This window comes from Procambarus clarkii, chromosome 20, assembly GCF_040958095.1.
Source record: "Procambarus clarkii isolate CNS0578487 chromosome 20, FALCON_Pclarkii_2.0, whole genome shotgun sequence".
In the NCBI taxonomy this organism is placed as follows: Eukaryota; Metazoa; Arthropoda; class Malacostraca; order Decapoda; family Cambaridae; genus Procambarus; species Procambarus clarkii.
Window position 1 is genome coordinate 11,976,116 of NC_091169.1, and position 27,956 is coordinate 12,004,071.

The 27,956-nt window shown below is 41.3% G+C and overlaps 1 protein-coding gene across 1 annotated transcript; it reads right to left on the reverse strand.

The window, feature by feature from the left end:
* Positions 1 to 4,171: 4,171 nt before the first annotated feature.
* Positions 4,172 to 18,025, reverse strand: LOC138366695 (uncharacterized). The gene is made up of 4 exons (XM_069327965.1): positions 17,863 to 18,025; positions 15,093 to 15,238; positions 11,689 to 12,978; positions 4,172 to 4,717 (listed from the first exon to the last, which is right to left on the reverse strand). The coding sequence occupies exons 1-4, from the start codon at positions 18,023 to 18,025 to the stop codon at positions 4,172 to 4,174; spliced, it is 2,145 nt and encodes a 714-aa protein (XP_069184066.1).
* Between the last annotated feature and the right edge of the window lie 9,931 nt (positions 18,026 to 27,956).

Genomic DNA, 27,956 nt, shown 5'->3' on the forward strand with positions numbered 1-27,956 from the left:
TACATGTATTTTGTGATGCCTCAGGAAAGGCTTATGGCACAGTAGCTTACCTGGTCTCAAATGGGCAAGCCAATTTGCTCACATCAAAGGCCAGAGTGGCACCTTTAAAGAAAAGATCACTGCCACAGCTGGAATTAACAGCCTTACTGCTAGGTGTAAGATTGGCTCATTATCTGATCAAGTCCTTAAGCCACATCCACTTTAAAGAAACAGTAGTAAGGTCAGATAATGAGGCAGTGCTACAGTGGGTTAAAAACAATAACAGTAAGAATCCTTACGTGAGTAACCGCGTTAAGGAAATATGAGAGTTGTCAGCAGGGTATAAAATAAGATATGTACCCACTAAAGAGAATCCAGCTGACTATCTCTCCCGAGGCCTGACTTTACGGCAATTAACAAAGGCAGAGATGTGGTTCAATGGACCTCAGTGGCTAATCAGCGACCAGTGGCCTGAACAAAAGCCACAAGTCATTGTGACCAATGTCACTGTTCCCACTGAGAACCCGGAACTACCTCGGACTTTGGTAATTGATCCTGCTCGGTACTCTGAACTGAACAAACTTATAGGTGTCACCCAAATAGTGTTTGATTTTCTAAAGAAAATAGGAATCAAGCATAAATTCCCTAGTGCCCTAAGGTACTGGGTCAAAAGAGCTCAGACCGACACATTTGGACAGAATTTGACAATGTTCCTAAGAAGCTACAACATGATCTGGGTCTCTGGTTAGACACTGACAATTATAACTTGATAAGATGCGGAGGACGCTTACAACATGCTGACATAGATCTGGAAGCAAAAAATCCAATATTGCTCCCTACCACCACATAGTAAGCAAACTAATTGTGTTACATATACACAAATACTGCACTCTGCATGGTGGGGTATTAGATACTCTCACGGACTTAAGACAACAGTACTGGCTACCCCAAGGTAGGCAGACAGTAAAATCAATAATCAAATCCTGTGTTATTTGCCGGAGACACGATGCCAGAGTGTGTCCATATCCTGGCCCTCCTCCACTTCCGAAGGAACGAGTTGTACATATTCGTCCCTTTGAGACAACATGAGTAGATTTCACAGGAGCACTAACACTAACAGGCACGAAAGACAAGAAACCAGTAAAGGCCTATATCTGTCTTTTTACTTGTGCCACAACAAGGGCAGTCCATCTAGAAGTGACTCCCGATATGAGTGCCGAAGCATTCTTACAGGCTTTCCGCAGGTTTACTTCACGTAGATCTTGTCCTAAGTTAATGATCTCAGACAATAGGTCCAACTTAGTGACAGGAGAAGCATGTCTGAGGAAAATCTGGACACACCCAAAGGTAACGCACGGCCCTAACCCAACGGCAGTGCCATTGGAAATTCATACCTCCCAGAGCACCATGGCACGGAGGCTTCTATGAACGCATGATTGGTATGGTGAAACGTTCCCTACGGAAAACCCTACACCGCCAAAAGATTGACCTACAGGAGCTTCAAACAGTAGTAATAGAGATAGAAGCACGAGTTAATAACCGACCACTTACCTACCTCTCTGATGATGTTTTGCAACGTAAACCATTAAGTCCAGCTTATATGATGTATGGGAGACCTCTCAAAATACTTGTGTCCCTTACGGACGAGGAATCAGAGGATCCTTCATATGTCAAAGAGAGTGATTTGGTTCAACGTTTCAAACATCTATCAGGGGTGATAAGTCGGTGGAATGACGTATGGACTCATGAATACCTTACAGCTCTGAGGGAGTATCATTACGGGGCAAACAACCCCTACAACAGAATTAACTTGAACCCTGGTGACATAGTTCTGGTGGATAGTGATGGACCACGCTCAGAGTGGCCTATAGGTCAAATAGTCTCTGTTCATCCAGTACAGCCAGGGCATCTTGAGAATAGTGAAAGCAAAATGCCGAGGCAACACTACGCTCAAAACTTTAGAGAAATTAGTTCCTTTAGAACTGGCAAGGAAAGAAGACGTTCAACGACTTCCAGCACCCGATACGCCAGTACGGGACATATGTCCCCAAAGGACTGCTGCACAACAATGTAAACTCAAATTAAAGCAGCACTATAATTCTGAAGGAGAAAAATAAAGTGATCGCAGTCCTTACCGGACTTCGACCCATGTTCTTCTCCCCCTGGAATTATGTCGGAATCCAACATATAGATAATAACATAGTCTCCCCTTTCAGTATTCCCTTCAGGAAAGAAAATGGGTGATCCTGTGACGTCAGAGACGCCACATTATTCTAATACTGTTTATACAACAGTCTTGTATCTAAATTTAACAAGAAAGTACTCAAAGACTGAATATAATTACTAACACCAAAATGTAGCTTGACTCCCTTGTTAATGTAAATTTAAGTTCAGAAGTGTAACCATGCCCTCAGGGGCATCAGTCCCACAGACTCACGCTCCTCACATCAACAACAACAAACACAGAGGGTGCTCCAGAAGTGTTGTGATATTAGTCAGCTTGGATAGACTTACTCTGCCCCAAGCAAACTACCACGACAACACTACTACTATCACTAGAGCAATCCTGTATCCCGCTTACCAAGTATACTATATATTTGATTTATTGTGTACACATTTTAATCATTTATAAGGTAGTCGGTTAAGATGTATGAATAACACCCAACAAGAAGAACGTGTACCCCATTTAACACCCACCTATTTCATGCCATACCTGTAATTATATATTTAGGGAACTGTTATTAACTCCTTGTATTCCATACAGGTAAATTGTGATTTGGAATAGCAAGAAACAGAGCAGACAGTTGGCCTTTCACATTTACCTAGCTGTATGCCAGGGCTTATAGTCTTCACGGACGCCATTACGTGGCACAAAGAGGCACAGCGCCACACCCATATTGATACTACCATTACACAGCCTTAGCAGGCCCCTTCAACAGGAACAGCTAAGCCCTCTTTAGTTATAGTAGTATTAGTATTCATAATTAGTAATTATTACTAGTAGATTAGACCACCATATAGTGGTATGAAATAATAATAAATTGGACCACCATATGTGGTATGATAATTATATTAATAAGGTAAACAATTTGTGGTTTAAGCTACAAATTGTCCCTCCAACTGTGTGAGATAATTTCAGGCAGTTTAATCAAGTACATACAGTCCACTCAATTAATTCTTACTTACAAATAAAATAAATAAAATCAACTTTATCTTATTAAAGTCAATTTAAAAAAGGAGAATAGCTGCCTGGAGTTTTCCCCACAACCTGCGTTCACTGTTCATCCTCGTCGCCAGTGTGGTGTTGTGTGTTGCTGTGAAAGTCTTGATTGTAGGGCTTATATAAAATCATTGCTTGGTTACTGAATTTAATACTTATAATGATACATGACTAGCATCGTCCACGTGTGGCGGGCGTCCTGCACGCTCTCTGTTGTTTATATACTCTCTTGCGTATGAAACGCAGCGCATACAAACGGATGGTGCCGTTTGCTATGAACATGACAGTCTTGAACCAGGGTTAATGTTGGCTCTGTTGTCTTTGTTAAAAACTAAAGTAATAATAGTTTCAGATTAATCCGAGTGTGTTACATTAATATTCTACACTTCTATCTAAATAGTCCAAACACTTGGGCTGGACGGTAGAGCGACGGTCTCGCTTCATGCAGGTCAGCGTTCAATCCCCGACCGTCCAAGTGGTTGGACACCATTCCTTCGCCCCTACCCCTGTCCTATCCCAAATCCTTATTCTGAACCCTTCCCAGTGCTATATAGTCGGTATGTCTTGGCGCTTTCCCGACAATTCCCTCCCCTTACTGCATCCTATCTAAATACAGTGTGACGTCATATTGTAGACTTTGCAACGTGCCATATCTCTGCAACAGAATCTCCGTAGCTTGAGCTCTTAAAAGCTATACCAAAAGTCATACAAAGTGGGGTATACCAAAAGTCATACAAAGTGGGGTATACCAAAAGCCATACAAAGTGGGGTATACCAAAAGCCATACAAAGTGGGGGTATACCAAAAGCCATAGAAAATGGGGTATACCAAAAGCCATACAAAGTGTAGTATACAAAAAAACGTGAAATAGAGACTAAAGATATAGGAACTGAAGAGACAGAAAAGTCATAGAGCCTAGAGAGTTAATGGTAAGTCAGATCTTTGTTAAGGACGTTACTGGATCATTTATGTTCAGGGAATGGCAAGAGTCAACAGCAATACATCTAAGACCAAGAGAATAAGGCTCTTGTTGTGTATGAGAGCCGCTGTGACGAGAGGCTCTTGAGGGGTATGAGAGCCGCTGTGACGAGAGGCTCTTGTTGTGTATGAGAGCCGCTGTGACGAGAGGCTCTTGAGGTGTATGAGAGCCGCTGTGACGAGAGGCTCTTGTTGTGTATGAGAGCCGCTGTGACGAGAGGCTCTTGAGGTGTATGAGACCCGCTGTGACGAGAGGCTCTTGTTGTGTATGAGAGCCGCTGTGACGAGAGGCTCTTGAGGTGTATGAGACCCGCTGTGATGAGAGGCTCTTGTGGTGTATGAGAGCCGCTGTGACGAGAGGCTCTTGAGGTGTATGAGACCCGCTGTGACGAGAGGCTCTTGTTGTGTATGAGAGCCGCTGTGACGAGAGGCTCTTGAGGTGTATGAGACCCGCTGTGACGAGAGGCTCTTGTGGTGTATGAGAGCCGCTGTGACGAGAGGCTCTTGTGGTGTATGAGAGCCGCTGTGACGAGGCGGCGCCTGTGAAGAGCAGAGGCAGGACACATTAGTTTATAAGAAGAACAGTCTAGAGCATGGTATAGAGTCCCTAACATGACCCAAGACAGCTTTAAGTCTTTCACTAAGTCTTTGAGTTCTTTAAGTTCTTGTAAGACTTGTAAAAGAGAGGAACTTGAGTACCAAGAAGGTGAGGGTCACTGAAGGTCTGGAGGAAGAGAGAGAGAGAACACCTGTCTCAACACACCTGTCTCAACATACAGGGGTGGAAGGAAGACTGGTGAATGCGATGTGTATGTGTGTCACGTCCTGTATTGTAAGTTGTGTGGGTTGGCCGCAATAAAAATAATATTTGTGAGAAGAGCAACATGTTGTTAGGAAGAGCAGTGTAACGAAAATATTTATATATAACCTCATTAGTGTATCTCTTGAATGAGGGAAAGTGGAACAGTTTCCTGGATGTTACTGAAGTCCTCGTAGCTCTGTTGCTATAGTCAGTAGTCCTCGTAGCTCTGTTGCTATAGTCAGTAGTCCTCGTAGCTCTGTTGCTATAGTCATTAGTCCTCGTAGCTCTGTTGCTATAGTCAATAGTCCTCGTAGCTCTGTTGCTATAGTCAATAGTCCTCGTAGCTCTGTTGCTATAGTCAGTAGTCCTCGAAGCTCTGTTGCTATAGTCAGTAGTCCTCGTAGCTCTGTTGCTATAGTCAGTAGTCCTCGTAGCTCTGTTGCTATAGTCAGTAGTCCTCGTAGCTCTGTTGCTATAGTCAGTAGTCCTCGTAGCTCTGTTGCTATAGTCAGTAGTCCTCGTAGCTCTGTTGCTATAGTCAATAGTCCTCGTAGCTCTGTTGCTATAGTCAATAGTCCTCGTAGCTCTGTTGCTATAGTCAGTAGTCCTCGAAGCTCTGTTGCTATAGTCAGTAGTCCTCGTAGCTCTGTTGCTATAGTCAGTAGTCCTCGTAGCTCTGTTGCTATAGTCAGTAGTTCTCGTAGCTCTGTTGCTATAGTCAGTAGTCCTCGTTGCTCTGTTGCTATAGTCAGTAGTCCTCGTAGCTCTGTTGCTATAGTCAGTAGTCCTCTTAGCTCTGTTGCTATAGTCAGTAGTCCTCGTAGCTCTGTTGCTATAGTCAGTAGTCCTCGTAGCTCTGTTGCTATAGTCAGTAGTCCTCGTAGCTCTGTCTGCTATTGTCAGTAGTCCTCGTAGCTCTGTTGCTATAGTCAGTAGTCCTCGTAGCTCTGATGCTATAGTCAGTAGTCCTCGTAGCTCTGTTGCTATAGTCAGTAGTCCTCTTAGCTCTGTTGCTATAGTCAGTAGTCGTCGTAGCTCTGTTGCTATAGTCAGTAGTCCTCGTAGCTCTGATGCTATAGTCAGTAGTCCTCGTAGCTCTGTTGCTATAGTCAGTAGTCCTCTTAGCTCTGTTGCTATAGTCAGTAGTCCTCTTAGCTCTGTTGCTATAGTCAGTAGTCCTCGTAGCTCTGATGCTATAGTCAGTAGTCCTCGTAGCTCGGTTGCTATAGTCAGTAGTCCTCTTAGCTCTGTTGCTATAGTCAGTAGTCCTCGTAGCTCTGCCTGCTATAGTCAGTAGTCCTCGTAGCTCTGTTGCTATAGTCAGTAGTCCTCGTAGCTCTGCCTGCTATAGTCAGTAGTCCTCGTAGCTCTGTTGCTATAGTCAGTAGTCCTCGTAGCTCTGTTGCTATAGTCAGTAGTCCTCGTAGCTCTGTTGCTATAGTCAGTAGTCCTCTTAGCTCTGTTACTATAGTCAGTAGTCCTCTTAGCTCTGTTGCTATAGTCAGTAGTCCTCTTAGCTCTGTTGCTATAGTCAGTAGTCCTCTTAGCTCTGTTGCTATAGTCAATAGTCCTTGTAGCTCTGTTGCTATAGTCAATAGTCCTCGTAGCTCTGTTGCTATAGTCAGTAGTCCTCGTAGCTCTGTTGCTATAGTCAGTAGTCCTCGTAGCTCTGTTGCTATAGTCAGTAGTCCTCGTAGCTCTGTTGCTATAGTCAGTAGTCCTCGTAGCTCTGTTGCTATAGTCAATAGTCCTCGTAGCTCTGTTGCTATAGTCATTAGTCCTCGTAGCTCTGTTGCTATAGTCAATAGTCCTCTTAGCTCTGTTGCTATAGTCAGTAGTCCTCGTAGCTCTATTGCTATAGTCAATAGTCCTCGTAGCTCTGTTGCTATAGTCAATAGTCCTCGTAGCTCTGTTGCTATAGTCAATAGTCCTCGTAGCTCTGTTGCTATAGTCAATAGTCCTCTTAGCTCTGTTGCTATAGTCAGTAGTCCTCGTAGCTCTGTTGCTATAGTCAGTAGTCCTCGTAGCTCTGTTGCTATAGTCAGTAGTCCTCGTAGCTCTGTTGCTATAGTCAGTAGTCCTCGTAGCTCTGTTGCTATAGTCAGTAGTCCTCTTAGCTCTGTTGCTATAGTCAGTAGTCCTCTTAGCTCTGTTGCTATAGTCAGTAGTCCTCTTAGCTCTGTTGCTATAGTCAGTAGTCCTCGTAGCTCTGCCTGCTATAATGAGAAGCATAACATTTACTGATACAGAACTTCAATATAGAATAATATTGATGATGTGAATCATTATCATAGATGCATTAAATGTCAATATATTGTCAACTATAATACGATGACCAATTTACTTTCATGAGATAAGAGCGGAATTTTCGGAAGAAAAGATTTGATTTATTGAGGATGTTGCAAGATATATTGCTTCGAAGTTTTCAATTTCTTTGACAGTCAGATATGCACATCTGGACTAGTACATATGTATCATAGTAAAACATTTATGGAGTTTTCTTTAGGACACTTTAGAAAGCACTTAATATTTGGCTATTTACTTAGGCGTCCAAACAATAAAAAGATGTGAAAAATCCTTTAACAGGGTTTAACAGATTATGAAATTAACGTGAAACATTATGGAATGTCTGTAAGATGGTGGCATGTGGCATCTGCTGGAGGCCGTGAAGGAATATATAGAGCCACCTCTACAGAACCTTGTCAGCTCTAGGTGGTCAGGTGAGGGAATATCTAGAGCCACCTCTATAGAGACTTCTCAGTCCCACGGCGTAAGGTGAGAGGTATATATATATATATATATATATATATATATATATATATATATATATATATATATATATATATATATATATATATATGTGTGTGTATATCACGAAAATAAACACGTGATTAAGAATGTGACAATGTCAGACCACGGAGGAAAAATGAAACAGGAAATTTCCTTAAGTACTTTCGTATATTAAATACATCTTCAGAAGGTCATTTTACAGATCGAGTGATGGGTATAAATAGGCAGGAAGGAGTGGTGAAGTAAGGTGAGGTACTTGGACACTTGGACAACGCAGACGGCCTATTGGCCCATCAGATGCACCCAATTGGCACATCCGATGTAGCACAATGGCCCATCTGATACAGCAGACATACAAGCATGTATATATTTACTTCTTTATGTTATAATTACCTATATATTATGCTTGTATGTCTGCTGTATCAGATGGGCCATTGTGCTACATCGGATGTGCCAATTGGGTGCATCTGATGGGCCAATGGGCCGTCTGCGTTGTCCAAGTATTGTACCTCACCTTACTTCACCACTCCTTCCTGCCTATTTATACCCATCACTCGATCTGTAAAATGACCTTCTGAAGATGTATTTAATATACGAAAGTACTTAAGGAAATTTCCTGTTTCATTTTTCCTCCGTGGTCTGACATTGTCATATATATATATATATATATATATATATATATATATATATATATATATATATATATATATATATATATTAGGATAGGTAAGTTATATTAGGATAGGCTAGTACAGGTAAATAAGGTTAAGTTAGGTTATGTAAGTTAAGTTAGTAAGTTAGGTTATATAATGGTAGGGGAGGGATAGGTAAGTTACTTTAGGATAGGTTAACTCAGGCAAGTAAGATTAGGTACATATGTGCAAGTTGGGTTGGGTAGATAAGTTATGATAAGTTACATTACGAGTAGACTAGTACAGGTAAGACAAGGTTAGGTAAGGTTATGCAGTGATGTTTAGAGAACAGTTTTAAGATAAAGTGACTAAGAAAATATATTTCAACAGAATAATTAATAAATAAAATGAAAGTTTGATATGAAAAATTTAACTAGTTACTTAAAGAATCGTGTTTTTGTGAAAGAGTTACTATTATCAGAGATATGAAACAGTAAAATGCAAAGATCATGCTGGTCTTAGTACCTTTGTATTAAGTTGATAGAAAGTTTTTAGTCATTCATACATGATGTATAAGTTTATTAGTACCAAAAGTTGCCAATGTTTAGATATATTACATAAAGTTGTTTGTGGCTACATAATGATATGTCTCAGCTTACATATGCCTTGAAAAAGAGGATTTGACTATTTTCTGATGAGTGAAGAGCAATTTAGTTACAGTGAAAGTATTACTTAATGTACGAAGAGAGAAATTCTTTTATATAAAGTTGCGTATAAGAGTGCAAATGACAATTAAATAACCTTGGAACGTATTATTGAGGTCTTGTTGCTGTTGATAATATTTGACAAAGAAATGGTTACTGAATGACAGAAACAATTGCACATTTAATTTTAAAGAACATGTAAGAGAATGCGATGATCACAGTGAACGTGAGGGGAATTTGTACAGAACATGAAAGAGTATGTGAAAAAAATATGGTATGATTATTGGTAATAGTTGTATTTCAATTTCTTGAGGGTACAGAGTTGTGAACGAAACTGGGGAAGAGGGAGTTAGGGAATGAGCGAGAAGCGGGGAAGTAGGGGGTGAGGGAGAATAAGATATGGGTGCTGGGAGTGGGGGAGATAAGGAAGGGGAAAGGTAAGGGGTGAGGGAGATAAGGTGTGTTCTGACCGTGTGATTATTACCTGGTAAGTAATTATTTACATAACTGAGTAAACAAGAGTATTGAAGGAGAGGATATGTTTACTTTGAATAGGTGATGGAGAGGGAGTGAGTCTGATGCTCTGGAATAATTAAATTTGATAAACGTTGAACTAAGGCAGAGGACAGGAGTTGGGACTTGATAACTTTCTTGATCTTATTTACTAATAAGATCTAGTAAATTCTGACTTATTTACTAAGTCAGAATTATAGCAGTTTTAAGTTTAGCTAGTGTTTGAACTGATAAGAGCAGTGTTGCACAGATTAACTAGGATGGGGGCCAGATCTGAAACTCGGTATTTGTTTTTACTTGATTTTACTACGTTAGAAATGTAGCGGGTTTAAATTTCTGGAAACTTGGGCTGATAGTAGTCAATCTGCAGAAGTAAAGTAAGGCGAAGAACGGGAGCTACAACTCGGTAACTCTATTTTCTTTACTTACTCCGCCAGAAGTATGACTGTTTTAAATTTTAGGGGGTTTGGATTGATAGTAACAAAGTTGTATGAATGAACTAAGGCGGAGGACAAGAGCTGAAACTCAGTAAAAATCTTGGTTTATTTTACTTCATCTGAAATACAGCGAAATTAAATTTCAGGGAAAGAAGTTATATGAGTATAGTAAGCGATGGACAAGGGCAGAAACTCGATAATTGCCTTGACCTTATTTAATATGTCAGAAATCAACCCGTTCTCGCAAATTCGTAAAGTCAATATTGACTTATTAACTACGTGCATAGGTGATATACTAAACATAATAGATACCCTTAAAAAGATTCATAGAAAACACCGACCTTACCTAACCTTGTTAGTTTGTTAAGATAAGCATCTTATTGCTTCGTAATTACAATTATTACTTAACCTATACCTATTATAGGTTAGGTAATAATTGTAATTACGAAGCAATAAGATGCTTATCTTAAGATACTAACAAGGTTAGGTAAGGTCGGTGTTTTCTATGAATCTTTTTAAGGGTATCTATTATGTTAAGTATGTCACCTATGCACATATTTAATAAGTCAATATTGACTTATTAAATTTGCGAGAACGGGTTGCAGAAATATAGTGGGTTTATTTTTGGGGGGAAACTAGAGTGATATTAAAGAAGTTGAATGAATGAAGTAAGGCTGGGGGATCGGAGCTAAAACTCGGTAACTGACTTTATCTGATTCACTGAGTCTGAAATATAGCAGGTTTAATTTTCATGGGAATTGATTAGGTATTAACAAAGATACGAGAGGGGGATAAGTTGAGGGGCACGAGCTAGAACTTAGTAATTCTATTTTTATTTATTACTACATTTGAAATTCAGTGTGTTTAAATTTGAGAAGATTTGATTGATACTAACAGAGTTGTATGAATGAACTAAGGTGGAGGACGGGAGCTAGAACTCGGTAACTGCTTTGATCTTATTTCTTATATCTGAAACATGACTTTTAAATTGGGCTAAAATTGGGCAATTAGTAGCGAAACTACACTTATAAACATATATAGCTGGGGTCCAAGAGCTAATATCTGATGAACTTTTAAAAAAAATCTGCTCAACCCCGTAGAGTTTATTTACATCCATAAGAACTCTTTTTAAGAACGTAGGTATACGTAAAACTCTAAATAAGTATAAGTAAAATTATGAATAAGAAAATAATTTGGTCTTAAACAGGTCTGTAACAGATTTAGGTCTTAAACTGAACCCCCTGATAATATTTGAATTTCTTTAATAAGAACTCTTACAGAATGCAGCAAGGACTAAAACACTGACACAACAAATTTTGGTCCTAAAGTTGTCTCTGATTAAGTTCAGTTTTAAACTGGACTCTAAATAATTTTGGTCTTCAACGGGTGTGACAACAGTAAGTGGATATTATAACTAAAAGTTACTGCTAAGATGTCTATTTTCCTTAACAAACTTCTATGAACATACTCTCCGAAAAATGTTAGTCTTAGAATGGGTGTTATAGTGCGAAGAATAGAACTCTGAAAAAAGTAGGGCTCAAATGTGGCACAGCGACGATATTTTGGGAGTTCGTTAAATCGGGTGTGACAAGAAATTAAAGAAAAACAATTGCCACTACGCCTTCAACCCTACTGGTGTGTGGTATGACTGGTTCTCCATGATGATGCTGGTGTGTGGTATGACTGGTTCTCCATGATGATGCTGGTGTGTGGTATGACTGGTTCTCCATGATGATGCTGGTGTGTGGTATGACTGGTTCTCCATGATGATGCTGGTGTGTGGTATGACTGGTTCTCTGTGATGATGCTGGTGTGTGGTATGACTGGTTCTCTGTGATGATGCTGGTGTGTGGAATGACTGGTTCTCTGTGATGATGCTGGTGTGTGGTATGACTGGTTCTCCATGATGATGCTGGTGTGTGGTATGACTGGTTCTCTGTGATGATGCTGGTGTGTGGTATGACTGGTTCTCTGTGATGATGCTGGTGTGTGGTATGACTGGTTCTCTGTGATGATGCTGGTGTGTGGTATGACTGGTTCTCTGTGATGATGCTGGTGTGTGGTATGACTGGTTCTCTGTGATGATGCTGGTGTGTGGTATGACTGGTTCTCTGTGATGATGCTGGTGTGTGGTATGACTGGTTCTCTGTGATGATGCTGGTGTGTGGTATGACTGGTTCTCTGTGATGATGCTGGTGTGTGGTATGACTGGTTCTCTGTGATGATGCTGGTGTGTGGTATGACTGGTTCTCTGTGATGATGCTGGTGTGTGGTATGACTGGTTCTCTGTGATGATGCTGGTGTGTGGTATGACTGGTTCTCTGTGATGATGCTGGTGTGTGGTATGACTGGTTCTCTGTGATGATGCTGGTGTGTGGTATGACTGGTTCTCTGTGATGATGCTGGTGTGTGGTATGACTGGTTCTCTGTGATGATGCTGGAGTGTGGTATGACTGGTTCTCTGTGATGATGCTGGAGTGTGGTATGACTGGTTCTCCATGATGATGCTGGTGTGTGGTATGACTGGTTCTCCATGATGATGCTGGTGTGTGGTATGACTGGTTCTCCATGATGATGCTGGTGTGTGGTATGACTGGTTCTCCATGATGATGCTGGTGTGTGGTATGACTGGTTCTCCATGATGATGCTGGAGTGTGGAATGACTGGTTCTCCATGATGATGCTGGAGTGTGGTATGACTGGTTCTCCATGATGATGCTGGAGTGTGGAATGACTGGTTCTCTGTGATGATGCCGGAGTGTGGTATGACTGGTTCTCCATGATGATGCTGGAGTGTGGTATGACTGGTTCTCCATGATGATGCTGGAGTGAGGTATGACTGGTTCTCCAAGATGACACGTGGCCCGAGATTCAATGGATGTCCTGGAGAACAGTGTATTCAGCACCCTAGGAGAGGATGATTGCTACAACCGAAAATTTGGTTTTAATACACTCACACTTATATATTGGGTGGTTCCTTTACCTTCATTTAAGCACTGAAACTCACTTACTGAGGTAAAACAAATTGTAGTAATTTATCAATAGAAGTTTTATATAGTTTTGACTACATTAATATTTTAATTGCCAGTTTTAAGTTATTTTATTTTTTCCATAGAACGGGAGAGGTGGAGAGAACGTTACGTGAGAGCATGGCGTTCCCTGCTCCTTGGCTTCTCATGCTGCTGCTGGCACCAGGTACCACTGTCTAAACCCATACATCTTCCCTCTATGTTTTGTTACCTGCTGCACCCTGTATAGCTGGCTGGTGGTCCAACATCACCTCTAGCATCACACAAAACTGATCCCTTACACACGGAGTACAAAACCATTCAGCTCACAAACTGGGAACATGGCGATGCTGTCCATCCGAAACCCCTTGATTATGAACCCACAAGCTGTTAGATGATCACATGCGGCCCCCACAAGCTGTTATGTGATCACTCGCGGCCCCCACAAGCTCTTATGTGATCACTCGCGGCCCCCACAAGCTGTTATGTGATCACTCGCGGCCCCCACAAGCTCTTATGTGATCACTCGCGGCCCCCACAAGCTGTTATGTGATCACTCGCGGCCCCCACAAGCTGTTATGTGATCACTCACGGCCCCCACAAGCTGTTATATGATCACTCGCGGCCCCCACAAGCTGTTATGTGATCACTCGCGGCCCCCACAAGCTGTTATATGATCACTCGCGGCCCCCACAAGCTGTTATGTGATCACTCGCGGCCCCCACAAGCTGTTATATGATCACTCGTGGCCCCCACAAGCTGTTATGTGATCACTCACGGCCCCCACAAGCTGTTATATGATCACTCGCGGCCCCCACAAGCTGTTATGTGATCACTCGCGGCCCCCACAAGCTGTTATATGATCACTCGCGGCCCCCACAAGCTGTTATGTGATCACTCGCGGCCCCCACAAGCTGTTATATGATCACTCGTGGCCCCCACAAGCTGTTATGTGATCACTCACGGCCCCCACAAGCTGTTATGTGATCACTCGCGGCCCCCACAAGCTGTTATGTGATCACTCGCGGCCCCCACAAGCTGTTATATGATCACTCGCGGCCCCCACAAGCTGTTATGTGATCACTCACGGCCCCCACAAGCTGTTATGTGATCACTCACGGCCCCCACAAGCTCTTATATGATCACATGCGGCCCCACAAGCTGTTATATGATCACTCACGGCCCCCACAAGCTGTTATATGATCACTCGCGGCCCCCACAAGCTGTTATATGATCACTCGCGGCCCCCACAACCATAACAGTGTACACACTGTGTGAACCATAACAGTGTACACACTGTGTGGACCATAACAGTGTACACACTGTGTGGACCATAACAGTGTACACACTGTGTGGACCATAACAGTGTACACACTGTGTGGACCATAACAGTGTACACACTGTGTGAACCATAACAGTGTACACACTGTGTGGACCATAACAGTGTACACACTGTGTGGACCATAACAGTGTACACACTGTGTGAACCATAACAGTGTACACACTGTGTGGACCATAACAGTGTACACACTGTGTGGACCATAACAGTGTACATACTGTGTGGACCATAACAGTGTACACACTGTGTGGACCATAACAGTGTACTCACTGTGTGGACCATAACAGTGTACACACTGTGTGAACCATAACAGTGTACACACTGTGTGGACCATAACAGTGTACATACTGTGTGGACCATAACAGTGTACACACTGTGTGGACCATAACAGTGTACTCACTGTGTGGACCATAACAGTGTACACACTGTGTGAACCATAACAGTGTACACACTGTGTGGACCATAACAGTGTGCACACTATGTGGACCATAACAGTGTACACACTTTCGTCCAGTGAACTGGACGAAAGGGCACAAGAAGAAAACCCAGATGCAATAGCACTCACAGAAACTAAATTGTCAGGCATCATAATAAATGCAGTGTTTCCCTAGGACTACTGAATCGAAAGGAAAGTGAGGAAAGGGAGAGGAGGATGAGTGGCCTTGCTGATAAGGAAGGACTCGAGTTTTACCTGAGAACCACTAACACTAGTGACCTCAACGAGGACAGGAACAGGCAGTTTGTCGAATGTCCCCTGAGTTGCCTGGATCTTTTCCAGCTGTACTTTAAAGTTGCATTTTACAGTTTCGGCGGGTAGGCAGTTCCATTGGTTTATAACTGTGGGGTGAAAAAGCATCTCCTTTTGTTACATCTAACCTTTTGAATAAATTGTCCAGATCAACATCCTCCAAATTGTTCAGTATTTTAAAAGTTTCAATAAGATCGGCCCTGTCATGTCTGGCTTGTAGTCTTGTTCGTCCTGTGGCCCTCAACCGTTCCTCGTACGTGAGTTGACTATCTCAGGCTGTGAAGAATTCAGAGACTACATAACAGAAACTTTGACAATAGGTGGACCTAAGATAATAGTGACAGTCATTTATAACCCTTTATTAAGGGGCCAATAGGAAGTTTTTTTTTAAATTGTTCGATTTCAATCAAATTGTTTTGAGGAGTTGTATATGAAAAGGATTTCATCTGGTCCAGGTCTCAGCATCGTAGCATAAATAGGAAGGGCGAAAAAAATATTGAATTATGTGTTAAAATTTTTCCAAAATGGTAAAAAACGATTATCAAACACAAGTGTCAACTGAAATCATGTCTATGACTCTCAGCTATCACAATAGCATATATTAGAACAAAATTATAATTAGTTTTATTAAAAAAAATAATAAGTTAAAAAAAAATTTGATTTTTTTTCCAATTTAATTGTTCATATTTGTTTATTGGAAGATTTGATTTGCATGAAACGTATACACCTAACTGCACGTAAGCCTATCTGTAAGGGTGCCAATTTTGGAGGAAATTGGTTGATGTCAACCTCAGCCACAGATGGCAGCACCTTAGACTTTATGTTTTACTTATTTATTTCAAGTAACATAAACGTTCATATAACTCTTTCATTTTTGTTCAATTTACATGAAACTTACACCTTACATGTAAAGTTGTCTCTCTAAAATCTGGGGCCAGCGTTTTTTCCTAAGTTCATTTATTGATTTTATAATGGCAATAAACATGTTACACTTGCATTTTTTTTTTGGGGGGGGGGGTCTTTGACTATTAGTATTAGGAAAACTAAACGTTTTGGAAAATCTGCAGCCTCAGATCCTTTATTATGTGCTAATGTGTCAGAAAAGTGTCATAGAATGATTATATCTGAAACATGTGGTTGTATATACACACTTGAAAATGTGTAATATTCGTTGAAAAAATAAAAAAAAAAAATAAATCTCCCTTTCTATTTTGGCTGCAGTACTGAAACTTGAAACAATTATTGGTCCCTTAAATGATAGAAGACCCAGACAGGAGTTTGATAGAAACAACATGGCAACCATTAATATAATTGAGAGAGCAGCTTCACTATGGAAACAAACATAGGAATGTGCCTCAGTGCCAACAGTGACTGCCCAGACAGGTATAAGAGGAGTGTTGTTAATGCTTATGTCGACCGTGCTCTCAGCCACAGCTCAGGATGGAAGCAAGTCGATGAAGAACTCTGTAGGGTAAGGCAGGTCCTAGCCAACAACGGCTTCTCCAATGGTTTTGTTGAAGACATCATAAAAAGGAAGGTGAAACGCCATGCAACCTCTAAAGAGACAACTAACACAACACCTGTACCCCCTATTAGGCTGTTTTACAGGAACTTCTTTTCCACAGCTCATAAAATGGAGGAAAGGGTCCTGAAAGATATTGTTAATAGGAACGTTATCCCTACAGACAAAAATCACAAGATACAATTGACGATTTACTATAAAACCAAAAAAAGGGCCAACCTACTCATGAAAAAGTCTCTAGACACAAAGCAGAACGCTTTAAAAGAGACCAACGTCGTCTATGCCCTTAAATGCCCACTTGGGGACTGTAAGCCCCAAAGAACTCAGTATATAGGCAAGACAACAACATCTCTTTCCAGGCGATTAACAATGCATAAGCAACAGGGCTCCATTAAGGAACATATAATCTCTTCCCACAACCAGACCATCACCAGAGAAGTCTTAACAAACAACACAGAAATCATCGATAGATACAGCGATAGCAGGCAGCTTGACATCTGCGAGGCACTACACATCAAGAAGTCAACACCAGCAATCAACAGCCAATTAATGCAAAACTATATTCTACCCACTTCAGGACTCCGTACCAATATAGAAGCATCAAGAGGAAATATGGGCCAATAGGCCCTTTGCAGCTACTTCCATTCTTCCCTTTCATCTATACCCATTGAACCGTGTTCTGTCTTGTGTTGAAAGTTTGATCACCTCATCCAAAACTGTTGTAACATATCACCTCACCCAAATGCGAGTATATAAGACAAAAGCTGTTTAAATATTAGCATAGTCATACTCTGTTTAGTGTTTGCAGGTTATAGTTATGTGTGTGTAAACTAAAGTCTTTGAAAATGTAATAAGTTATTATGAAACGCGTTCAAGTGTCGTGTCAGACTAGAAATTAAAATGAATTTTGGAGAATTGATTTTTCAATTACCATCAACAGTAAAAAGGAACATAAGAAATATTGAGAAAATTTGTGTTAGAATTATTAATCTTACTTTTTCGGTCATATTTAAAAATAAGATTAATATATGGTGACATGAGATACATCATATACACAATAATCGTGATACGAGGCTATCAACAAAGATATCACTGTATAGTTTGAGTACACTTATACACCAATCTCAGTATAATCATACTGATGTATGCATGGTTATAACAGGTGCTTAGTGCTATCGCTGTCAGTATTACCTCTAAGAGGCTGGATTGGGTGATTAGGGCTACGACTATTTTGGTTTAAAGTTTCTGTTTCCGCTTCAGTCTTTGATTCAACTTCAGCCTTGGTTTCAGCTTCAGCTTCTGTTTCAGCTACAGCCTTTGTTTCAGCTTCTCCCTTATGCTCACCTTGGATCATAGTAATTCAGTAGCCTCATGTATTGAGTTTTCAGAATCCACAGAGAATATGTTGTTGTTGTTAAAGATTCGCTACCTGGAACAAGAAGTTTCAAGTAGCACGGGCTATGGTGAGCCCGTAGTGGACTTCTTATGTACAGAGAATATGGATAAGTTGTCTGAGAATTATTCAGTTTCTGTTAGTGTAACATTGGGTGAAGATGTGTTGGATGAGGCTGTAGTGAATGAAGTTTTAACCTCAATAATTGAACCAGTGTAAGGATCTAATCTGAGTAGAGGATCTCAGGATCAATATGAGGATGTAATCCTCATATTGATCCAGATCATCCATTTCATGTAATGAGCTAGGTGTTTGCCTTTGTGTGAGTTTGCTGCAAAGGGGATCCTGTCCTGCATAAATATCCTCTGGTGCAAGCACCTTGTTATAGTGATCCAACCTGGTTTGAATTTCGCCTTCATAGTTGGCCAGGTCAGATATGATTTGATCTATTTCATCAGGATGAGTGTTACTGACAGTAATTATACCTATGTACGACCCAATCATTTCTTTTGCTTTTTCGAACTTTTGATTAGCCACCTTTATGGAGATTTCTAGCATCATGACATTAACTGGATGCTCTTGTGACCAATTATCACATTTAGTGAGTAATCTTGTCAGTTGGTTTTGAAAGCCTATCAAGATTCTTTTTACCTTTTCTGGTGTAGCCATGTTGGCTGTAGGTTTAAGCCTTGTAGGGCTTATATGGTTATTACTGATATAGCTGGGGTACTGTTCATAGAGTTAGAACAAGTAGTGTTGGTGATAGTCTAGTATTTAATTTTTATCCTTTACTAAGCTATATTATCCTACCTCACTTAGAGGCTGGCACATATGTTAATTATTGAATATATATACAAGATTTGAGTGGTACTATGTATCACTTCAGGATGTTCCTCAGGTTGTCCTTCATTTTCAATATTGGATGGAGTAGTAACACCTTGTAGCACTCAAAGATGAAATACAATAGAAATAAAATTTTAATTTTAAATAAAATGTAGAAACACAATTCGTGTAGTTGATAATTCCCACCCTATTTCGGGTCTGCACAATAGATTAAATGTTAGCTAAGTTGTACATTCCTTTGTACATCACTTGATAAATGATAATCCAACCCTTGTTGGGTTAGCACAAATAAATGTATTAGGCTACGTTAAGCATTACTTAGTTCAGCTCTAGCCCAAAGTTGTCCTACCCACATATAAGGGTTTGCAAGAATATTATATAAGTTGTGCAGGAAATAGTGTGCGCAATATTTGTTTGATTTTGTTTTGTTTTATATTAAATGGCTCTTTAATTTAGAGAGATGTTTATACAATTGAAATTGGTAAACTCTCATCAACTCTGTTGTTTGATTAGAATTTATTAATTTGTTAGCGACCTTAACGCAAAAATAATCTACACAATTATTGGATAAATTTACGTGAAGGTTTAGTCACAATTTGGTTGGATTATAATGTGCGCGTCAACTCTGCGGATTTAAAACACCACTATTTTCTGCGGATATTTTTTCTTTATTTATATACAAGAGTTCTTACATTCTTGTACAACCACTGGTAGCGTAGCGTTTCGGGCAAGTCCTTAATCCAATGTTCCCTGGAATACGATCCTGCGAAAATTAGTTTTTACAACCAAGTACCCATTTTACTGTTGAATTAAACAGAGGCTACAGTTAAGGATTTGCGCCCAGTAAATCCTCCTCGGCCAGGATACGAACCCAGGACAAAGCGCTCGCGAAACGCCAGGCGAGTGTCTTAATTAACCACTACAGCATGGGGACTGCAAATAGTTTTCAACTGTGGAAAGTTTACAATGTAAACACTGTAAAGCAAAAGTCCTCACAGCTAATCTCAAATCAGTAGGAATTATTCCTTAGCTATATATGTGCTGGGTTGAGTAAATCACCTTGGAGATATTGGTTTCCATGCAGTCTAACCGATGGATCACTCAAATACTTTGTTATATGACCATACACAAACAACCAAGTATATATATAACCGATCGGATACCTTGTACTTTATAGTCTGAAGGTTGCAGTAGCATTGGAACGTTGTAGAACCACGGACGACTTAGATATCCGTCACTACTAATTTGTTTCCCTCGTGATCGAGACTTGATCCTCTCAGATCTTTTGCACAAGTGCGTCTTCCTCCTCCTATCGAGGTGTATGTCATAATAATAGTTACGCTACTAACTTTAACTCGTTCATTAACTAGAACAGTTAGGCATTATTTTATGCTTTAACGAATTGATTCTAAATCCAGAAAATAGTTTTTATTGTTCCTAACGCTGGACTAGAAGTTTGTGGGGTTAAAGCATATCTGGTATGTGCTAGACTCGTGGCGTGACTATTTCACCGGCAGTGAGATAGCATTTACAACTGCGGTAATTTACCACGGGTGGAAGATTACATTAATTCTTTCTAAATCTTAGTTAATTCCAGTCTAAAATAAAGTTTTCTAATTTAAAGAAAATAGTAGACCAGAAATATTAATAATATAAGAAGATTAATAATAGCGCTGCTTCGATGCTGGCTAACGCAATCATCCGTAAATTTTCTGAGGGATTTCTAGATGTTTCCTAACAGGAAATTTATAAGGTTAGTAGTGTTACGTCTCTGATAAAACGATTTTAACTACTTGTATCAGTTATTAATAGTTTTGGGGTCGGAAATTTCCGATACCACCCACGGTCAAGCCCTCATCACCTGCAGTAGTCAAGATAAATCCCGCAATGGCCCATAAAGTCACTGCCACCCCTGCTTCCGGACCCCGTCAGCTCCCTGGCCTCCACATCATCAACAACTGTCACCCCCCTCCACTTCCCTGCATCGCCAACTCCTACAGTGCAGCCCGCGGGCCCCACGATCTCCACCACCGGACATTATCGAACAAGAATGAACACTTCGATTTGTCAGACAATGAAGTCTTTGTAGGGTAGCCGTCACACCACCATCGTCAAATACGCCAAAACCACACCCACCATTCATGTCACCCCAGGAACAACCCCACAAACCTAGGAACACCGACAACAGACGCGACTACAGCTACCATTGCAACAAGGCGCACCGTAAACAAAACAAGTGGACCCTACCATACAAGTTCTACATGCCCCCAGACATCATCGACCGATTATGTGTTCCAGTTACTTGACACACGGTCCTCCAGAATGCCCCGATTCATGGGATCTGACACCAGCAGCATGAGAATCTGAAGCCAAGCTTGCAGGAGAGCAGCGATGAGGAAAAGGGGAAAAATACGCCCATAACAGCGTAACAACAGCCACCCACCACAAAACAGGAGGTGAAAACCTCCATAACCCTCCTTAGGGGGATAGGGACCTAATTTGGCTCGTTTTGTTTTCCTTGCTTGGTACCAAATCCGCCTCTGTGAAGATCGCCACAAAAGACAGAAGACTCCACCATTCAAGAGGACAAAAGTCTACATTTCAAGGTCCCCCAACAAGACGTTCTTATTTATTTATTTATATACAAGAAGGTACATTGGGTTTGAGAGAATACATAGCATAGTATTTACAATCTTGTAAAGCCACTAGTACGTGCAGCGTTTCGGGCAGAAATCTTATCTTATTCTAACCAGCCCTGTGAGAAAGCCACGAGAACGTCGAGCAGCCAGGTCAAGCCTTGACACATTTTATAAGACTATGACGTTTCCACTCACCTTACTATTCTTCAGCTATACCCACTTTCTCGCTAGCCTCATGGGTATTTTGACCTATATTTGATCGATTGAATGACATTATGCATGTAGCTCCTAGTGCCAGCAGCTGGCTTGATGTTTCAGGAGGCTCCATAAGAGGCTTGCAACCAAAATACTTGCGCAAAAATATATTCGTCTGCTTGCCCTATCCTTAGCTTCTCCATAAAGAAATAGATTCTGTGCCATTCCAAATGAATGTACAGGTGGAATAACCCTTATACAGGCAAGGTGAATATTAAGATCATCAGGGAAATATACCAATGCATATTTTAGCTCAATATCATCTATTATTGGTTTTGAGGTATCCTCGATAGCCTTTCTGTATGAAGAGAGAGGGGATGTTTGGACGAGTATGGGGTTGATGGAGAGAAGTATAGTGTCATGGGAATGTGATGTAGTGCTGAAAATGTGCTAGTAATCTATTAGTAATAATTAGAAAGTAATTATCAAAAAGAAGGCATCAAGCTGGGAAGACTATGTGGCATTATTAAAGTTATAGGAGATTCAAAAGGCATTAAATATCATAAAGGATGTCAATACAAAAACAAAAGTACATAAAGGGAGCGATATTAAAGGTATTGAATTCACCAAGGTCACTTTCGAGGGTCAGGTGACTGGGAAGGACAGTCGGGAAGCAAGATACTGATATCTTGGAAGTCAGGACATATAACAAGGACATGACAATGCATGACAATGTAAGAGGGACAATGCACTTTGGACAATAAAGAGCAGGGTGGCGCTCCATTAAGTGCCCGTGAGTTAAACAAGTATGGCCAATATGTAACCTCGCCAGAGCCGTTTCCCACCGTCGGTTACAGTGGTAGGAGGAAGGCCATGGAGATGCGCTACCCCCTTAAAAGCACACAGTTATTACAGAAGACCCTACCAGTTGGCAGGGTCTGCCAATGGACACGTATTGAGGAATGAATGAAGGTTAGAAATCGGAATAAGGAACACCTTTGTTGGAAATAAGCCAAATGTGGATAGCCTCCATAGTGGCAGTGTTCACGCGCTCCTTTGAGCAAATACCAATATGGCCGGGAATCCAGCAAAACTCAACCTGTTTAAATATGCTAAGGATTAGAAACAGCCAATATTGCATTTCAACTACCACAGGATCTATGATATATAAATCTGACATTTATGTATCAGCAAATATTGTTGAAGTTTTTACAGACCACACTCCCTTGACCTTTATTGCTAATATGAAGAACTCAAATCAAAGAATATTTGGATGGTCTTTACTGTTGCAAGAATACATTACTATTACAATAGCAGATGCACTTTCTAGATTGCCAAAACCTGGGATGACTTAAAGTTATACCTCTGCACAGAGTTGTATATATTGATCTATTTATGTTGTTTATTATTGATTATATACAATTTGGGTAAAATTATTTTGAAATCAGTTTTAGTTGCTGAAATGATAAAAAACAACGTGAAATTCACTTCCAGAAAAGGAGCAGTGTGTTAGGATAGCTGTCAGTGAGTTATATAGTAACATGTGTCTGGGTCTCTGGAATCTTTCGGGCAAGGTTAGCACCAACTGACGAAAAGGAGCTTGAGATTTTTCTCTACGCCTACCTCCCTTAGGAGGTGGACTACAAGTTTAAAGGCTGCTCACGGCAGTTAAGCATGAGTCCAATAGAAAAAGGAAAAGTGGGAGCAAACCGCCAGGCCTCCACCACTAGGGGTGAAAACCTGTCCACAATAGGCCGCTGGCTCCTCCTAGTTAAACAGGACGTTAAAACTAATAAAGGGTAACCGACGGGTTCTCACAATCAAATATTTATATTTGATGTGGCGCTATGAATTGGAATTCGAATTCCCAATGACAGCCGTCATATCAAGATCACATCAACATTCAATCGTATAATGCAGAACATGGGTGGAAAAGAATGGTTGAAGGGTTGACATCAAAGACCGTTTTCTATAACATAACAATTTATTAATAACAAGAGACTAAACTACTACATTACCGAGTTTACGTTACGTTAATGTCTATCCAGTGGCACGATAACAAACAACTAATTAGCAACCCTTGCTGTGCGGCTGCATACTGAACTAACCTGAACACAGGTGTGCCCACTAATGACGCAATATTGCAAATCAAAAAAATATCACAGACTAAGTTACACCACAGCGAGTGGTTACGTTATTGTCCATCCGGTGGCAATTGCAACACAGCTATTCAACAGCCCCTCGAGAAATGACAGCAGGCTCCATCCTGCTGACACTTCGGGCTGACAAGTGAACTAACTGAACAATGATGCCCACTGATGATACAAGCTTGCAATCAATATTGTCACGGCTTCACGGTGACAGAATACTATAATCACAATCTTACGGGTCCTCCTTCCATAACAGGAGAGACCCACGTAACTAGGCGGGTAGTCCAACAGTGACTCCCCTATCACAACCAATGAGAACACTCTTTGCAACTCCCTACAAGAAGTTGCACTGTAAACAGTAACCAAAGTCAGGCAAGGTGGGATTCTAGGACACAGCTCCAGTAATCCCTAAGTTACTTTACTCTCGTCAGCAGACGATGAACAAAAGAAATTGCCTTAATCAATTACCAAACTGATCATGTGTTTAATTACGTTAATTGACTGATCACAGCAGTCAGCAACAAAGTACTACGTTAATCACAACCAATTGTCTCCCTTAGACAACAACATGATGGTACTCTACGTTAATCATCAACACTTGTCTCTCTTAACACAAGTCATCTTGTTAACAATAACTCAAAACTCTCTTATATTACATCACACTTGACTCCTTGCAAGTATTCAGTGAGTAATTCTTAATTAAGGTCAAACGGACCACTAATTACATTCCCATTGAGTTACGTTAACTAAGCCTACCCTAACTTGGTAGCTTCTCAACAGTCTGTGTCAAAATTTACTTTACTGAGTGTTAATTACCATAATTAACTCCGAGCAATTAATTAACTGTCACCAGGACCGATAATTAATCATACCAAAATACGTCTCACTCCGCACTGCCTAAGCAGGTCTCATCAAACACTGTGAATTCACGGGAGAAGAGTTAATTACCCTAATTAACATGAGTGCAATTAATCCACTGTCCTCAGACAGGTTATGATTAATATAACGATTTATGCTAGCTCCATGACCTCGCTTTACTGAGTCATCTGAGTCCTCAAGACTCCAGACATTAATTACTCCACTAATTATCATGAGCCACTAATTGCTATACCCCAGAAAGGTAATTAGTCCCGAGCAAATTACGTTAACACAAACACTGACAGATCCTCTCCCACTACGTGAATTCATGATGAGAAGGCTAATTACATAATTAGCTAGAGTAGTCAATTAGTTGTCACACGGACAATTAATTGCACCCGAGACGTATCTCGCTCATGCTCAACACTGTTCTCCTATAACAGCTCTCACTCACTCAACAATATATGTGCACCCCTTATCCAGTTAATTACCCCTTTAATTAACTCACTGAATCCTTAAGTCCTCAACACAACTTAAAGAACAAAGTAACCCCAGTGTTACATAGGTCACACTTACTACGGCATGCAACAACACAAATGCACTGCCCACATACAGTTGCGGCTACTGCAACTCGTTAATTACTGTGCCTACACAGTAATGACACATGGTTGTGCAACAACAAGAGTATACCAATATTACTGCCCCCCTTTATCTTGCAACCGTTGCAAAGGACTACTTCAGCAAGACAATTTACGTTAATATAAAGCACCGTCGCTATGCGGACAGCTGGCACTAATTTTCTTAATTAGGCAATTAACAAATCAATTGCTTGCTCTCATTAAGTACTGTGAATTCCCCTGAATAATCAAAGAGGCCCCTAAAAGCCTCAACACAGTTCCTAGGGCAGTAATATGGTATACCTGATAACAACACTGCACAAACCCCCAGCATAATGATGCCGTCAGCATACCCCACATGCTAATGACATCATTAGGCAATCAGTCAGCAATCACACCTACTGACTCACCACACAACACAGTACATAAAAACATGCAAATGAACACATAGAAATGGCATTCACATGATCAATGAAAATTATATCACCAGAAAAATGTATCCCTAACTACACAGACCTTAGGGTATCCACTGACATCCCTGCAACACTGGCCTGCCTACCTCTGCAATGATATAAATTTACATGCGGTACTCTATAGCATTAATCCAGTCTGACCGATTATATAGAATCGACAACTGGATCATTTATATGGTTGATCTCTACACTGACCGGTTACACACCCGAGTCAGTCTACACACTTATATAAATATACATATAATTACTTGTGTGGTACCGTGTACAACATCCATCTCCAGGTACATCCCAACCAGTCACCTGGACGACAGTACAGACAGCTGTCTCTCAGCTGCTTCCTCACTAACAACTTTTATTGTACTCACGGCTCCTTAAAGCCTCAACAATCCTTTCCCTGGTCACTACCTCTCTGGCTGTAAACACCTAGCTCGCTCCTCGTGCGAGGTGTGGCCCTAGAATGTCCAGGGAAGGTGGCCAAAACATGTGGCCACCTCGTGGCCCTAAGGGGGTGACCACGAGTTGCGCGTGACGACACAGCACCCCACCCAGGCTGAGCTGGCGCGCGGGGTGGGGTGGGGGTATGGCCGGGGTGGCCCCCCCCCTGGGGGCTGGCCAAGGTGGGCGGCGCGGGTGGCACGCACATAAGGCTTGCCTCGGGCTGGCTGGTTGGCGCCCACCAGCATACACACGTGGATGGGAGATAACCTACACTCCCATCAAACCAGCATGCTCGCTCGTACACTCGGGTGACAATGGCCGGCGGCGTCACCACATGGCAGACCAACTAGGTGGAATTCAAAGTACAACAGGGGCCTGTAATATCACCACAATTACGCTGCCCATATTCCAACAATTGTCCATTGTCCATTAACACTAGACAGGATACTCAGACCCGAGGGATGAGGGATCAATCTGATACACCATGAGGCCTGCCAGCTGCCTCATGGGTTAACACTGTAACTGTCTCTTAGTTTGTCTCATCGGCCCCAATTTCACGCAAATTGGGCCTTGACACAACCCAGGATGGCAGGAGTGCCATCCACGATGAGTAACAAGGGATGACACAGTAATTAACGGGGGGGGGGGGTGTGTGGAGGTGGCAGGCTGCCACCCCCACCCAGCTACGTCTTTCTCAACTTGCTGCCCAGCTCAAACTGAAGATTTAGGGAAACTCAAGATGTCCATATCTCCCCCCTACTTTGTCTTGACCAATCAGCACAAAGCCGGCAAAGCCGGCACACTACAAATCACAGCTGTTCGCGCCAAAACTCAGCTAAGAGCAGAGATGCCTAAACCAATCACAGGCCTCCCTCACCCTCACCCTCAGGCGTCCTGTGACGTCACAAGGAGGAGGAGGAGGAGGCCTAAAGACAATGTCTGCCTGTCTCACATGTTGGGGGGGCAACGTTCACCCCTCTGTCCTTCCCCTCTCTAACGATTTGAGAGTCAAGTACCTACTCACACCACATCACTCTCAACTCCCATCCTATTTTCACAGAAACAGGAAAAACTCTGTAACTTCCTCTACAGAGTAATCACAGACTTCTGGCTAGCCTCAAATGATAGCCCATAGCATGAGCTTTCATCCAACACCCCACAAGTGTATGTTAGTTTGAAAACTTCTTGACTAGAGTCCCTAGAGCGACTAGCTTAATCTAGAAAACTAGGAAAACTAGCTGAGGGAATCTACATTCCCTCACAGAGCTAATAAATTCAGTTGTCATTTATAAGTCTGTTTCACGTGTATAACCATCCGTGAATAGTTTTCTCTGTTTGTTATGTGATTGTTGTTTAGATCTTAGAATGTTATAGTTGGCTTTCGTGTGCTTTTCATGTTTCGTTTTGCTTCTTTGAATTTACTCTCATAATAGGAAAGTTTCTCTCCTCATATTATACTGGTAAGCATTGATGAGTATCTCCTAACTACTTCTTTTGTAACTAAGCCAATCCTATTTTTTTTCATATTGATGTTTTTGTTGATTGCTTTGAGTATGCCACCTGTGAGCCAGGGGGGTTATTAAATCTTTTGGCAGTTACTTGCTTGGCGAGGAAAGGACAGTGTGTGTTGTAGAGGCCTAAGGTTTTGGAGAGAAAGATGTTGGCATGTTGACCAAACC

What these genes read in the sequence shown, in the direction of transcription:
- LOC138366695 (XM_069327965.1), bottom strand. Translation starts at nt 18,025, where the DNA reads ATGATCCAAGGTGAGCATAAGGGAGAAGCTGAAACAAAGGCTGTAGCT. An exon ending in CTAGTGTTAGTGGTTCTCAG is followed by an intron (nt 12,979 to 15,092) that starts GTAAAACTCGAG and finishes TTTCGGTTGTAG; the next exon opens with CAATCATCCTCTCCTAGGGT. An exon ending in ACCAGTCATACCACACACCA is followed by an intron (nt 4,718 to 11,688) that starts GTAGGGTTGAAG and finishes TGCTCTTCACAG; the next exon opens with GCGCCGCCTCGTCACAGCGG.